Source organism: Fusarium falciforme, chromosome 4, assembly GCF_026873545.1.
Source record: "Fusarium falciforme chromosome 4, complete sequence".
NCBI lineage: Eukaryota > Fungi > Ascomycota > Sordariomycetes > Hypocreales > Nectriaceae > Fusarium > Fusarium falciforme.
The window spans coordinates 3,281,740-3,296,562 of NC_070547.1; the positions used below are offsets into that span (position 1 = coordinate 3,281,740).

Sequence of the window (14,823 nt, forward strand, 5' to 3'; positions counted from 1 at the left end):
CATATACCTTGTTCTACCTTGACGCCGCCCACTGAAAAACCCCAGTAGGTTCAAGTGCTTGCCTATCCCAAATTGAACACCGCCTTGTTGACTTGAATATCGAAAAAAGCCCATCCATGTACGTTTGTTGTGTGTGAAACCCGCATTCCATGCAGTCTCTGGTCTTGTTATATAAGTCATATCGGAAGCTCACATGACAGAGCATGATCCGAGTGTGCGAGCCCTCCGGCGACCCGTGGGACCCAAGCCTCCGTCTTCCTCGTCCATGTGGAGGGCTTGGGCCTCCCGGGCTCGACGCCTGCGTCTCCGGTAGCCCGCACCTGTCATGCCCGCTTCCTCGGTAGCCTGCATGTAATCTGCCCATCTCCTCTCTAAGCGGCCTGCGGCTGCAAGATCCCCCCGCAGAACCCGCTTCTGGTGCTCGTCAACCGTCATCTGCCAGCCATAAAAACACTTCAATCCGATCACCTCAGTCGGGTAGCTCACTTTGCCGCTCTGGCCTGCGACAGGCTTGACTTGAGTATTTCGGAAGAGAACTTCTCGAATACCCGCCCATGTCACATTCTGACAGTCATAAACCACCATCTGGAGAGTGAGGTCCGGCCGTGTTCCTGCTTTCATGGATCGTTCGGAGCGTTTCATAACCATGGATGCTGCCTCTGCGAGGACGAGGTTGCTAATCCTGGTATTGTCCAGGTCGACACTCTTGAGTTTCGTGCAACGTTCCATAACCGGTAACATTCCCGTATCACCCAGATTCTCACAGTAGCTCAGGGAAAGGTGCTCCAGTGAGTCAGCACATGGCGCCTTGGCTAGATGTTCAGACAAGATCGAGTTTGTGAGATTCTCAAGGTCTTCGAGCTCAAGGTGCGTTAGCCTAGGCGTCGAAGCCAGAATGGACTCGAGGGCACCGTCGTTCAACAGCTTGCAGCCAGAGAGCTGCAGACCCTCGAGATCTGGCACAAGGTGACCCAAGGCTTTTACACCTGCGTCTGTGAGACGAGCACAACGGCTGAGATCCAAGTGGCGAAGCTTTCGAGGAGGAACAATTGGCTGATCGGTCAGAATATCAATCTCCGGCTCAACACCGTGCACCATGACTTGGAGAGCTTCATCGGTGAGCTCCGCGCAGCCGCTCAGAACCAGTCTCTCCAGGTTGTTGGTCTTGAAAATGGCCTTTGCCGCAGCCAAATTGTCGAAACCTCCGACTTCGCCGGCACGGAGATCCCTCAGCTTTGGGCAAGCTTCAACGACTGCCTTGACGCCTCGAGCGTCCACTCTGCCACACCATGAAATGTTGAAAATCTCGAGTTGGGGGCAAGATTCAGCAATAATCTTGCAAGAGGTATTGGAAACTGCCGTCAGTCCAGTCAAGTTGAGACTGACCAGCTTCTCGTTGCTTCGCAGCAAGCTGTGAAGTGTATTCTTTTGAAAGTTCTGGCAACCTTCCAGAGTTGCATTCATGAGGTTCTTGCACGCCTTGACAATAACCTCGGTGCGCTTGTAGTGCTCAACCTGCACACAGCCTCGCAGGTTTAGGTCTTTGATGAAAGGGCCCGCGGCGACAATTATCTTGGCCAATGATTCGGCTGGGACTTCTCGGTAGAATTCGGAGGCATCAAGAGATGTCCACAACTGTCCATCGAAACAGGCCTTGTAGAACGACCTCGAGACTCGAGAAGTTCGCACCAGCTCTTTCGGTTTGAAGAAGGAGAAGATGTGAATTTGGAGCTCGTAAGGCATCCTCTCCCAGAAACGGAAGGGTGGCTTCTGGATCGGCTTAATGCCAGGGCGGACGTCTTGCTTCACCCTGAGATCAGACGGGAGCGGCACGGTGCCTGGAGTTGTGGCCGGGGTGCCATTGTCGACCTTCCGGATTCCCAATTGACTCTCGATGCTCTCAAACGGAAACTCCCCAGAAGAATGGGCATAAAATGTCGAGGCGTTGGAAACCCCCAGTGGCGATGATTGTGGGGTAGGAGATCGGACGCTGTGGGGGGTCTGAGGTGGGCCAACAGCAGCGAGACTAACACACGAGAGTGTGCTTCGTGTGCTATAGGGGCTCCCAACAGACCTCGAGCGACGCAAGTTGGTCAGTGAAGGTGATGAAGATATCCGTTGAATCCGTCGGAGCAGCCGGTGACGGTTCTTCTCCTTGACCGGCATGTCCGGCGCTGGCGGAGTGGATACGCCTTCTGGGGCCGGCGTCGCGGTGCCGGATGACGCTATCTCGTGTACGTCCATGGTGTTTGAGGTTGCTGACAACCAAGACCAAAGCAAGAAAATGTGTCCAAAAAATGAAAGAAAACCGATGCGTTTCCTGCGCTGACAAGCCTTCAAGGCAAAAAGAAAAAATACCGCCACTGATAATTGTACTCGTCGGTCGAGCGAGGCCGGCCGGTCGGGGGGTGGCTGGTGCGTTCCTCGGTCGCTGTTGAGGCGGACGCTGTTCTATCTCATCGCTAGCGAAGGACGTCGACGGAGGATGGCCAGGCGGTTCGCGGAGGTTAGGTTTGGATGCAAAAGGTGACAGGGCACCGACGATGGGAAATGCAAACAATAAAAAGAATGAAACTGTCGTGAAAGGGAGAAGGATGAAAAAAAATTATCGAGCTCGATATCTCTTGGAGGGGGACTAGAGATCAGCAGACGACGGGGTGATGGTGGTGGGGGAGTGGTCAGCGGGGCCGTTGTGGTACTTGAGGACGAGGCGTAAGATCTTCCAGGAGAGACAGGAGGAGATGATGGGCGTTCAGTCGAGGTGCGCGTAAAAGGCACATGCCCATGAGAGGACCAACATGACCGTGATCACCGGAACGAGAGAGGGATGGAGGAGAAGAAGGAGGAAGACGAACAACAAGACGGGAGCCTTCTTTTTTCTGCTGGAAACCGCGCCCTCGGAGCACACCCGTACTTGACTTTCCACTCACCACCTACCGAGCCCGAGTCCGAGTTAGCAGCAGAGCCTAGATGGCTGCATGGTGTGGGAGGGGGAGGACCCTGCTTCTCGGTCTCACACGCTAATCCCCACCGTCTAGGTTCTTATCGTGCTACAGCGGCGGCGGGGTCGGCTACTGTACGGGCAGAGCTCCGGCTGTAGCGAGTTCATCCGTCCAGCCCATCAATGGATGGATAGCTGGGAATCCGATGGGGTGGATGGCGTTGACTCTATCGATAAGAACCTTGGTAGCGCTTCGGCGAGTCCTGGCTGGAATGAGACCTTGAATCACATCGCGGGATACACGAGGCAAAAACGACAACCCCAAACCCTGAAGCGGACAAGATTTCCCAATAATCCAACGGGGCGGTGATCCGGAGGCCAATCGGTATTGTCCAGTACAAGGCCACTCCAGACCATACTCAAGGATCCTCTCGTCTCTTTCAGGGGGTCCTTCACAGGTGTGTGCATCGCCTCCACCCTCCCATCCATCCATCCATCTTACCCGAGCCATCCCCAACATAGGCTGCTCTCTCGTGTGTCCGCGTGGCACCAGCCTTTGGGTTGTTACGCCGTACCTAGCAAGATATCACCCAAAAATGCCATTTCTCCTGGTCATCATCTCATCCATTTTGCCCAAGGCGCCAGTTTGTGGCTTTTTTGCTTAATCCCGCTCTTGGTCACGCTTTAAACTTTGGTGAGAAAGACCACTTACACTGGATCATCATTACTGCAAGAGGCTACCCGCCGTTGCTTCGAGGCCTTGAACCCGAGCGTGCCTGTCTCGGATCGCCCAGTTCTAGACGTCCCCCCAAAGGTCCCCCAAGGTTCCAAGGGGTCCTCGGGCCCTTACACCCAGAGATGTAGGCAAAACGTTCCCTGACTCAAGGGTCCAGCTCGCGATGGACCAACCATGGGAGCCGCTTCTCCGCATGCAGGTTCTGGAAGGCGGTCAGAACAACGTCCGACCAGTGAGGGAAAGATCGCGGTCCACGACAGAATGCTGGGCTGAGGGTTTTCTTTGCGTGGCTGCGTCTGGCCGTCGAATAGCGGCCTGCGTCCTGGGGCGCCTTTTTTGCCTCATGGCCTTGTTCCTTCCTCTTCCAGTTGACGCGGGCCTTGATGCCGAGAGCCCGGGGAAGAAAACCCCGCCAAAAATGCCCCTCACCTTGGGACTCCGGAGCGTTGACCCCGCCACGAGTTGTTATCGCTCTTCTCCATCTCTTATCGCTTTCAAGCACCTCATGATGCCTTTAAGAAGGCGTGAACTCCAAGCCGGTTAACGCGGTCAGAGACAAACATTCTAGTTGCTCATGCGTCACTTGTCAACAGCGCTTCATATGCACCTCTGGTCCCCTTTTTGGACCGCTAGACGTCTTGTTCCCGGATTTGGCGCCCACCTGGAGATGACACCGACTCTCAAGTGACAGGTCTCAGGGTCATATGCCCTCGTGTCTTGGTTATCGTTAACCATTCACGCCCTTTTTCTCTCAGCCTGAAGCAGAGATAACGATTCCGCTTGGTCTGGCTGTGATACTCGTTGGTGTCGCGTGCCTCGTTTGAGTTAGTGTCTCCTGGCGAGACATTTTGGCAGCTATGGGTTGGTCTTATGACTATGTCACGCTGTGATAATCAAGATCTGATTCTGAGGCTGCCTATATCGATCGCTATCTGCAGCCTGTTCTACCTTGGCTAAAAACCTGGGTCTTAATGATATCCCGCTACTGGACATGGATACTTCGAACTCCTCTGATCGAGCTTTCATGACAGCCATGGCCAAATACCTTTTTGGTCTGGTGGCTTTGAATTAGGTTGACAGCAAGATGGATGTCTCAAGAACTAAATGCCAGTTATGTCCTCCGTATCCCCGACCCTGACTTGGTATTTCCCCCTTCAACATGATAGTCAGGGAAGTCAGTTGTAGGTCCTCACCATTATTCTCTGATTCTGCTGATCTCTCGTCAGTGGAGAACCCTCTGTGGGCCCTGACGCAATCCAAGAGTCTCCGTTCTCTTGGCTGAATGATTTCCAGTCGAATCGATTGGCAATCTCGGATGGGTCGAGGAGGCGTTGACTGCAAAGCCCAACTCCACGTGGCCGTCAAAAGGGGAACAGTTCGCTCCTCTTCTCCTATGCTGTTGCTTTTTGCCCTCATTTCCCCCGATTTTGCGCATTTTTCTCTCCTGATTCATGTGCGAAACCTTGGGCGTCTTGACAGTAACACGACGAAGTGATCGCCAGTCAAGTAATCTCACTCACATTGATACTCCCGCTTGACGCAAGACCCCGAAGACGATGAACCGTTCCTCCGGGGAGTCGGAGGGCCCTTGATGCTAGACCTCATTTGGTGTTGCCCTCGATGACTAAGTTGAGGTCTCACTCAGAGGCTGTTTACTTTGTCCCACGCAGGACTACTGTACTGGCCGACAATATTCAACAGCTTGATTTAGGTTTTGAGTTACCGTGGGAACAAGGGGCAGCTCATGCGCTTCGACGCAATCTTGGTTCACGTGCTATTGTTTATTCCCATTGTTGAGTCATCTTGGAGAAGAGCAGCATCATGGATCAAAGTCTTGGACACACTCTTCAACTCTGAGGTGGGCCGGCCGCCAACTCAACCGATACGCTATTATTCCGCCCACCCTCTAGTGGCCGTCGGTGACGGAGTCTGTCTGGTCTCACAGCCCGCGCAGGCCGGGGATGGATGGACCCAGCCAGAGGACAAAAAATTCAATGAGCCTCAAGCCTCGCCCCCAATTGAAATTTGGACCAAAAATTTTAGGTAGCACCGCAATCTCAGGGTGCAATCCAGCTCCAGCTCCCCCTTTGGCTTGGCGTAGCACATGTCGTTCGTTGGGGATTGAGGTGCTTCACATGGTGTTGATCTTCTTCTTCGAGGTTCCAGCTGCTGGCGTCATTTGAATCCTAGACGGACAAGGGCACCTCTGACAGCAGACGCGGATTGGAAACTTGTAGCTTCCTGCCAGGCTTGCGTAGGTTTCTTGCTGGGGTTCTTCACTGTGATCGCCGCAACCTCCCTGGGTTCAGGGACCTTGGGGAGCCATAGCCTGGATGACAGCCAATCAGAGGCCCCCTTTGCCTCCATCACTCTGTTCTTGGGCGGCCTATGATAACCACCACAACCCCCATGAATTAGAGCCGTCCAGTGTGTAATTACCTACTCCTCAAACCAAACCCACCATCCTCCCTCCTCCCGCGAGCCTTACGACTGAGACGTCCAGCGCCTGTTCCTCTTCTCGTATTCCCTGGCCCCATTGCCGACTTATCCATCCCTTATTTTTCAAGCATCAACATCATCTTTTACCGACTCGACTGCCTGCTCCTCGTCCTCGTCCAATCTGCCGATCTCGACCGTTTTCTTTGTCACCTAGGTCACAAGCCAGGCCAGGTTGAGACCCAGCAACAACACGACCCCATCCGTCCACCGACCGCCACCACCCCTCGAATCGTAACCCTGGAGTATCAATATTCCTCGATAAACCGGCTGGCCTCTGCTTCGATTCGTCCTCTTCTCTCCTAGACAATCTATGATAGCAACTTCTCCTTAGTGGCGACGGCTTCGATCCATTTTGTTGGAGCTTTTGGGCGACCAGACCCAGCCGACCGAGATTTGCTGCTCAACCCCGCCATCCTCAGAGCACGCCTCTCTCGCAGCCCTTTTCTCACCATCTGACCTGTGGTTTCGGCCTTCTCTCGGCCGACTCCAATTATGCTACAGATGCATGGCGGACAACCTGATCATGGTATGCCCTGCCTACCTATGGACCTAGACTCGTCCCCCACCGCAGCTGACCACGATGCTCTTCTCTTGCGCAGGCACCGAAAATCACACGGGAGACGACCATCAACGCGGACGGGAAAAGCTGGCGACGTCGCTCTCCCTGCCCAAGAACCGTAGCACCGGCAACCTGGTTTCCGCGAGCGAGTCGTCACCGAAGCAAGATCGTAGTAGAGTCCGAATGTCGCTGGATGCGTCTGCGGCGGCGGCGGTTGCCGCTGACCTTGAAGCCATCACCAGGTGCGTCGAGTGGAATCATGTGTCGCTCAGCCCGGGTGTGGCGGCCAAACCCAGCACGTTTTCCGCTGACCACCATGTCAACCCCAGGTCCCCCATCATGACGGATCATGAGCATGGCCTAGGCCTTTCTGGCCTCCGCCGCATAAGACAACAACGTCCTCCGTCCCGGAACCCAACACTACCGGGATCCCGAGCCTCGTCTCGAAGCCCTTCCGTAGCCACTCTGTCTCGCTCCACCTCGATGAGTGCCATGGTCTCTAGCACCGGCAACCTGCCGCTGGCCGGTGGTCCGGCATCTCCTAGCTTCTCTGAGGATCTCTCACGCTTTCCTTCCGAGTCTCTGCACTCGTTCTCTTTTGCCAATCAGTCCGAAGACTTCTTGCACAACCGGCACAATGTCTTGAAGCGGTCTATCGAGTTCATGAAGGACCATAGTCTTCCCATGAACTCGTCACAGGCGGCTCTTGCAAGTGCTCAAGCCAGGGCCAGTGGTGATGTTGAGACTCAAAACATGCTTGACCTGCTCGCCCAAGCACAGCTGATTAGAGCTGGAAATCTTCCAAACCCTGATGAATTCTACCAACCAGCCCCATTGACGGGCCCTGCTGGAGCCTCGGAAGACAACGTTTTCGACAAGAACTTTAACCCTCGAGTATCGAGCACTGATTTGACGCAGCCTCGACAAACGTCTCCTGCGCCGATGACTCGCCGATCACGAACTGAGACGACGAGAAAGGCTAATGTTGTTGAGCCGACAGAGGTTGATCGTGTCCCAGAGTCAACAACAACAATTAAACCTCCAACAGGTGAGGAGGAAATTCTTGCCGCTGTCGACAAACCTGCACCTGCACCTTCACGACCCACGAACCTGAAGCGAACCATGACAGACATAATGTCTGTGTCTGTTCAAGACAAGTTGATGGACACTATGGCTCAGCCATTCTTGACCGGCCAGCCCATGTATCAAGAGCCATTGGCATCGCCGTCTTTGGGGCCGCTGCCTGGCTCCTCAACATCCAACTTTCCTACTCAACTCGGTCCCTCAGTTCATGGACACACAAACCGATGGGTTCCGGCCGCCCAAGCAATCTTTACGACGGAAGTGAAGCCTCCGTGGACAATTATTGCGGCAAACGACCTGGCTTGCTTGGTGTTTGGCGTGACGAAAGCCGAAGTGCGCAAGATGGGCATTCTGGAAGTGGTTCAGGAAGAGAGACGGGCGTGGTTGGAGCGCAAACTTCTCAAGAAAACAGAGGACGAATTCTCCGATGCCAAAGTGTCATCGGGACAATCAACGCCGGCAGCTTCGGCAGCTTCAGCACTACTCAATGGCCGATCTGGTATTACAGCTCAGCTCTTGAGCAAACCAAACTCAAGAACCCAGTCCCGGAGCTACGCCGCGAGACGCGCACAAACGGTTCACAGCGGTGACCCAAGTCCTCCAAAGACCCGTGGTGGAGGACACCATCGGAACACATTATCGAGGGGAGTACTCCTCTGTGGTGATGTTGTGCCGATCCAGAAGCGCAATGGCGCAACAGGCTCTGCTAGCCTTTGGGTCAAGGAGAAGCGAGTAGGCCTCATCTGGGTCCTGGAAGAGATCCACGAAGACGTAGCCCACATCTCTCTAGATGAAGATGGCATCGTCCAAGAGGTGACAGGATCCACGTTACCAATCTGGGGTTTCGAGTCGATTACTCCAGGGTTCGATATCGCCAGGCTTATCCCACGAATCCCCAGGCAGGGCATCGATCCCAATACTGGAGAGATTGATTTCGCCCAGGCCACACGGCGAAGATTCTTCACATGCCCTTACTCGCCCAACGTCAACATTCCTTGCACTGTCGAGCAAGTCAGGGGCAAGCTACAGCTCCGTGTCTCGACGTTCCCTCACATGGCTGGAATCGTGGTGGTCGAGCCAGAGGGTCTCAAGATTCGAAGCTCCAACTCGGTCTTTTGTGGTGCGCTTTTTGGGTTCGAAAAGGCGGATGGCAAGTCCATCAACACCATCATCCCAGATTTCGACAAGATCCTGGACTCGTTGATAGAAGAAGACGGCCTTCAGCTGCTCGATGGTATGGTTGTTCCCGAGCACCGGTTCAGAAAGGCATCCGCGTTTCTCGCCCTTAAGGAGCATCGCCCTGATGCCGCCTCCGCTTTCCTTCATCCTGCCGGATTACGCGCAAAGCACCGCGACGGGTCAGACCTGAAGGTTGACGTTCAAATGCGCGTAGTCAAGAGTGAAAAGAAGACGCTCGTGGTCAACGAGACGGTGGTCGAAGGCAGTGATGAGGATAACGCCAACCCGAGCAGTGGCGACGAGACGTTCGAAGTGACCCGTTCAGAAATTGTGTATGCCCTGTGGATTACCTACTCCCGCCATCTCCATGGCACCCAGCCGAACCTCAACAACCTCGAGTCCCCTACCCGGTCCGGAGCTGCAACGCCCCTTCACCAGCCATCTCCTGGTCAGACCCCGGCCCATACTCCCCTAGAGATCACCTCGGACGACGAGGCGCCCAGGAAGGACCTGCTTGTTGCGGCAACCTCGCTCTCTAAGCAATTAAAGGACCTCACTCTCAGTGCCGCTGCCAAGATCACCGGCCAGCAAAAGCCTGCTCCCCAAGTTGATGAACCACCCCCGCCCCCCAAGGTGGTTGAACCCCCCCATAAGAAGACCATCAACGACTACGTGATTCTCGAGGACATGGGCCAGGGTGCGTACGGCCAAGTGAAGCTAGCCCGAAATAAGCAGTCAGGTAAGAAGATTGTGCTCAAGTATGTCACCAAGCGGCGTATCCTCGTCGACACGTGGACCAGGGATCGCAAGCTGGGAACTGTGCCTCTGGAGATCCATGTCCTCGAGTACCTCCGCAGACCCGAGTTCCAGCATCCCAATATCATCGAGATGCAGGGATTCTTCGAGGACGACATAAACTACTACATCGAGATGACCCCCCACGGTCTGCCCGGCATGGACCTGTTTGACTACATTGAGCTGCGAACCAACATGGAGGAGTCCGAGTGCCGCAGCATCTTCGTGCAAGTAGCCAATGCCATACATCACCTGCACACCAAGGCTCGGGTGGTGCACCGCGATATCAAGGATGAGAACGTGATCCTCGATGGAGAAGGCAACATCAAGCTCATTGATTTCGGAAGTGCTGCATACATCAAGAGTGGTCCTTTTGATGTCTTTGTAGGAACGATTGGTGCGCAACCCCCTTGAGCCTAACATCGGCTTGATGACCTGACTAACTTGTGACTAGATTATGCTGCTCCTGAAGTTCTTGCTGGCAAGCCATATCGTGGTACAGAGCAAGACGTCTGGGCACTGGGCATCCTTCTGTATACCATCATCTACAAGGAGAATCCCTTCTACAGCATTGACGAGATCATGGATCGCGACCTGCGTATCCCCTTTACCATGAGTGAGGAGAGCATCGACCTGATCCGCGGCATGCTGAACCGCGACGTCGCGGGCCGCTTCGACATCAACCAGGTGCTGGAGCACCCCTGGTGTCAGGTTAACGCCGCCTCATGAGAGCCGTATCCTACTCTCACTCGAACGAAACTACGACGATGACGACGACTACTGGTCAGCCAAATGAGTTGGCCTACGTCGACTGGCAACTTCTTTTTTGGTCATGATACCCCCTCCTCCAGCAACAAGACCAACCCCTTCTTCCATTTGTGTGTTTCGTGGGTTAGAAATGTTTCGATTGGAAAGCCGAAATGAAGATAGAAAAGAGAAAAAGACCATCTCAGCTAGGAAAGGCTGAGCACGATGATGAGTTGGTAGAGAGGGCGCTTTTCTGACAGGAATTATATTTGATTCGACGGGTTACTACTACTACTACTATACATGAGCCAGCACGATCAGGGGCTGACGGGTCTGGGATGGCAAATGATGGGAGTTGATTGCAGGGTTTGTCTCTTTTTTCTTGGAATTTCGTGGATAGAGAGCAACCAAGACAGCATGTGACGTGACACAGCGAATGTTCACTTGGGAAACGATGGTGAATAGAGATGATTGCGTGGTGGCTATCAATATAATATTCACAAAAACAAAGCTCGTTCATCTCTCTCTCTAGCTAATGATAACTCAACTCCGGGTTTGCCCTGAAATTGCAACGACAACGACATTCGGGTACTGGGCATTCGACATGTCTGGCAAACCACTGCCTGGCGTGATCTAGATGCAACACATGCTCGCAGCGAAGGCAAAAGGTTGGGAATCGGCCTGCCATTCTGCCCTCGCCCTTCTCCTCGGGCTTGTCAGAGCGCGGCACGCCGACAATCTCGAGGCAGACGACGCAGCGCGGGAGGTGGCGGCCACAGTTGGGGCAGCTCACACCAGCGTTGATGCTCGTGGCGAGGAGCGGATTACGCGTCTCGAGCGACGAAGGGCCGGCAGCTCCCTGCGCCGAGGTGCCGGCTCCAAGGTGAGGCGGTTGGTGGTTGTTGACAAGCGAGGTTTCGGCGTCGCAGAAGACGCAGCGGAGGGCGATCTGCCGCGAGGGAGGCTTGAGGTTGGGGACTCCATCACGCTTGGAGCGTTTGGTGGACTCGACGTCGAACTTTGTGCGATGAAAGAAGAGCTTGTGGCGCTGAAGGTGAGCTCGGTAGGCGTTGCGCCAGGCGCGGCAGCGGATGTCGTCTATATAACGGGGGGCACAGATGGACAGGACGAGGGCCGCCGTCTGGACGTCGTGGAACTTCTGTATGTAGCGTGCAAAGATATCAACCAGGGTCTCCGAGATGCCTGTAAGAACGATGCCCTCAATGTCACCATCAGCCACAGCGAGAGCGACCTGGTCGTTAAGCCATGCGGTAAGTTGATCGTCGTCAAAGTTGCGGACGGCGACATAGACTCGATCAGAGAGGGGCAAGGATTGCTGGCCGGCGATGGCTGACCAGTCCCCGGTTGCGATGAGTGACGAGATGGCGCGAAGATAGGGGTCAGTCTTGGAGGCTACGGCCTCGTCAAAGTCGAGCTGCTCCTTGGCGAGCTGGCTGTCCCCACGACCCATGAGCTGTAGGGCCAATGACACAAACAAGAGCTCTGGGTGCGCGGTGCTGGCCTTTTTAAGGATCTGAATGGCCTCTTTGTGGTCACCCGTGAACAAGGCTCGAGCAGCGGCCATGGTATGGATGGTGGTGGGATACTCAGGGTCTGCCTTGCGGTTGCGGCCCTTGGGATCGTGCTTCTCTGAGTCGCCCCAGCCGCATATCTCGAGACAGAGCTGACGATGACAAGGCCACTTGGTGGTTTTCCCGTCAAACTTGGGGAGGTGGTTCTTCTTACAAAAGGACCCAATTAGACGTTCCCAAGTTGATCGATCAGGGGGTGATGTGCCGGCTGGCAGTCTAGTTGAAGGATCACGGCCTATAATTATGTCAGATCAAGCGGTGCGGTAAGCAAAGTTGAGTGCTAACCTAGATTGTTTGTCCATATTGAGTGGACGCCCAAGTAGCTGAGATCGAGGCTCGAAAGGATCAAACCTCCATCATCGGCGGTATCTTCTGCGGCTAGAGAGAGGTCAGCATTTGATAGACTACACTACAGCCCTTCAAACCAGACTCACTTGCAATCCAATCCCAGACATACTTGACCCAGGGGTCATCTGCTACAATGTCTCTATTGGCGACGGCATCGAAAAGATACTTTTCCTTGGCACGCAAAAGCATTGTATGGTCAATGACGTTTTGTGCTTCCCTGGGTAGTCCCTCTGCCTCCGCCAGCGAAGCCAACAGCGCATCATGGATCTCACGGCATGAGCCCAGGCTATCAGATGCTAGAGACATCTCACTCATCTGGCTTTGAACGATCTTGGTGTCGCCGGCGCGTGGCTTAACACCGTTTGCTGATTTAGGAGCTTGGAACTCGTCCCTCACAAAAGCGCGCAGGGCCCTTATCTTTGGAGCAACAGTAGAGGCTTCATGGAATGCCTCGGGCAAGGGCGAAGTAGTTGCCCCGACGTTCTCTATCGAGACGGAAGATAGGGTGTTTGATTTTATTGCAGCTTCGGTGTCTGCCCGAACGTTTGCGCTCTCTGGTCCAAAGAGCGGGACATCTGACAGGGCCTCTTCCATGAGCAGAGGCCCCAGAATGTCTGGAGCCTGGGATGGTTCGAATTGCATCATGCTGTGGTAGGGAGCTCCTTCTAGTATGGGGTCAGGTTCCGCAAGCTAGATGAAGAATCGAATCGACGTACCTTCAAGGCCACGATGCGGTGCTTGCCAGGGCACAAGCTTGTAGACGTGATCTGAAGTATGGGATGGCTGCTCCAAGATCTCAAAGTTTCCATTTGCTCGTAGGACAAGAAGTCGTGGGCGCAAGACAGGAGAGCTCAAAGTCACCCAATCAAAGGCGACTATTCGATCATTCTTCCTTGATGTTTCGACATATGAAACATCCATCTCGTAAGATTTCTGGACCTGGAGGAGCTCGGGACCAGCAGAGTTGGCCGACGGTGTCTCTTTGTTGGTCTTTAACACCTTGAGCTGACCAGTACGCGACAATACGGCCAGGAGGCCTCGGTGGTCGCGACAATAACGTAGGGATCTGACAAGAGAATACTTGCCATCTGCTAAGAAGGGGTCGGAATCTGTCTCGATCACTCGATCAAGACGCAGAGCTCCTCCCCAGGGCAGGTCATCTTCATCAACCGCCTGTAAGTAAGAGTGAGCAGCCACAGGCCTCGTGGTTGCGCGCCGATCCCAGATCATGACACCGGGATGGTCCAGGGCGGATGATGCAAAGTAGTTTTGATCGGCATAATCAATCGTGAGGTTGTTGTTGCATTTGGTCTGAAATGTAACGACACTGCCCGGATCTGATGAGAAAGAATATATAGATTAGCTGGATAAACTCAACATTGATTCTTAGAATCTTACCGCGAAGATCATGTATGCGAAGTCCTTGGGCCTTGATGCCCACCACGAGCGTCTGGGGGCTGTCCTCAAAGAACTTGATACTAGATACAGACACACTGGGTTCAAGGCGATGCTTGGGGTCTGAAATATTGGTGGCATCCGATGGAAAGCCTTGTGTGTTCTTGTCAAGCGAAGACAGGCGGCTAACATCCCAGATATGGAGACATTGGTCCATTCGAACGCGGTCAAGGCCAACAGCTAATAGGCCTGTGGTGTTGAATGCGACAGCCTGACACGTGCGAGACATCTTGAGACCCAGCTCAACGTATGCATTGGATCCATCGTCGATCCTTAACAGGTTCACAATACCGCTCCCAGTGCCGACGGCAAGAAGGCCAGGGTTGGTGGGTGACCAGTCATAAGTAGTGAGCGGAGGGAAGTCATCGTGACGGTTGAGTTTCTTGTAATCGAATCGACCTGCTCTGGCGTGTCCAACGGGCTCATAGACCTGGACAACACGGTGCTGGAGGTTGATGTGGATGAAGTTGTCGTATGAAGGGTTGGAGGACCATTTGACGAGCCCTGGTTCTGGGCGGTCCATGGCGGAGACTGATCAGCCCAGCGAGGGGGCCTTCAACGCGAGCATGTGAATTGGCAATGAAACTCTTTGTGAACGGTATCTCCAGGAGGGTAATGCCAGCGGTTGCGGCTTAAAGGCTGGATCTGAAGGTGAGGTTGAAGTGAGCTTCCCGAGTCAGGTGCTGAGTGTGTGAGTGTTTTGAGCTGAAGTTTGAGAGCAAGCCCAATGTGAAAGGGTATCCACAACAGTGATGAAAATAATTATTCTCTTAGAGAGCGGCGATTGGGTGCCATTGACATCAAGAAATGAGACTCATGATGGTTTGCGTGGTGTAGGTGGGAGTATGGAGTATGGATGCTGGGTAAGGTACCTTCCACTCAGCTCACA

General features: G+C 54.1%; 3 protein-coding genes across 3 annotated transcripts; 1 reads left to right on the plus strand and 2 right to left on the minus strand.

Moving 5' to 3' along the window:
* Positions 1 to 189: 189 nt before the first annotated feature.
* Positions 190 to 2,244, minus strand: NCS54_00573800 (Hypothetical protein; the record flags this gene model as incomplete). Its single annotated transcript, XM_053151226.1, has 1 exon — positions 190 to 2,244. The coding sequence occupies one exon, from the start codon at positions 2,242 to 2,244 to the stop codon at positions 190 to 192; it is 2,055 nt and encodes a 684-aa protein (XP_053007201.1).
* A 4,424-nt stretch (positions 2,245 to 6,668) lies between these two features.
* Positions 6,669 to 10,521, plus strand: NCS54_00573900 (Protein kinase domain-containing protein; the record flags this gene model as incomplete). Its single annotated transcript, XM_053151227.1, has 3 exons — positions 6,669 to 6,702; positions 6,776 to 10,189; positions 10,247 to 10,521. 3 exons carry the CDS (start codon positions 6,669 to 6,671, stop codon positions 10,519 to 10,521), a joined length of 3,723 nt encoding a protein of 1,240 aa, XP_053007202.1.
* Positions 10,522 to 11,071: 550 nt separating this feature from the next.
* NCS54_00574000 (Zinc-ribbon-16 domain-containing protein) lies at positions 11,072 to 14,457 on the minus strand (the record flags this gene model as incomplete). The annotated part of the gene is made up of 5 exons (XM_053151228.1): positions 11,072 to 12,366; positions 12,417 to 12,509; positions 12,566 to 13,144; positions 13,196 to 13,816; positions 13,878 to 14,457. 5 exons carry the CDS (start codon positions 14,455 to 14,457, stop codon positions 11,072 to 11,074), a joined length of 3,168 nt encoding a protein of 1,055 aa, XP_053007203.1.
* Positions 14,458 to 14,823: the final 366 nt, after the last annotated feature.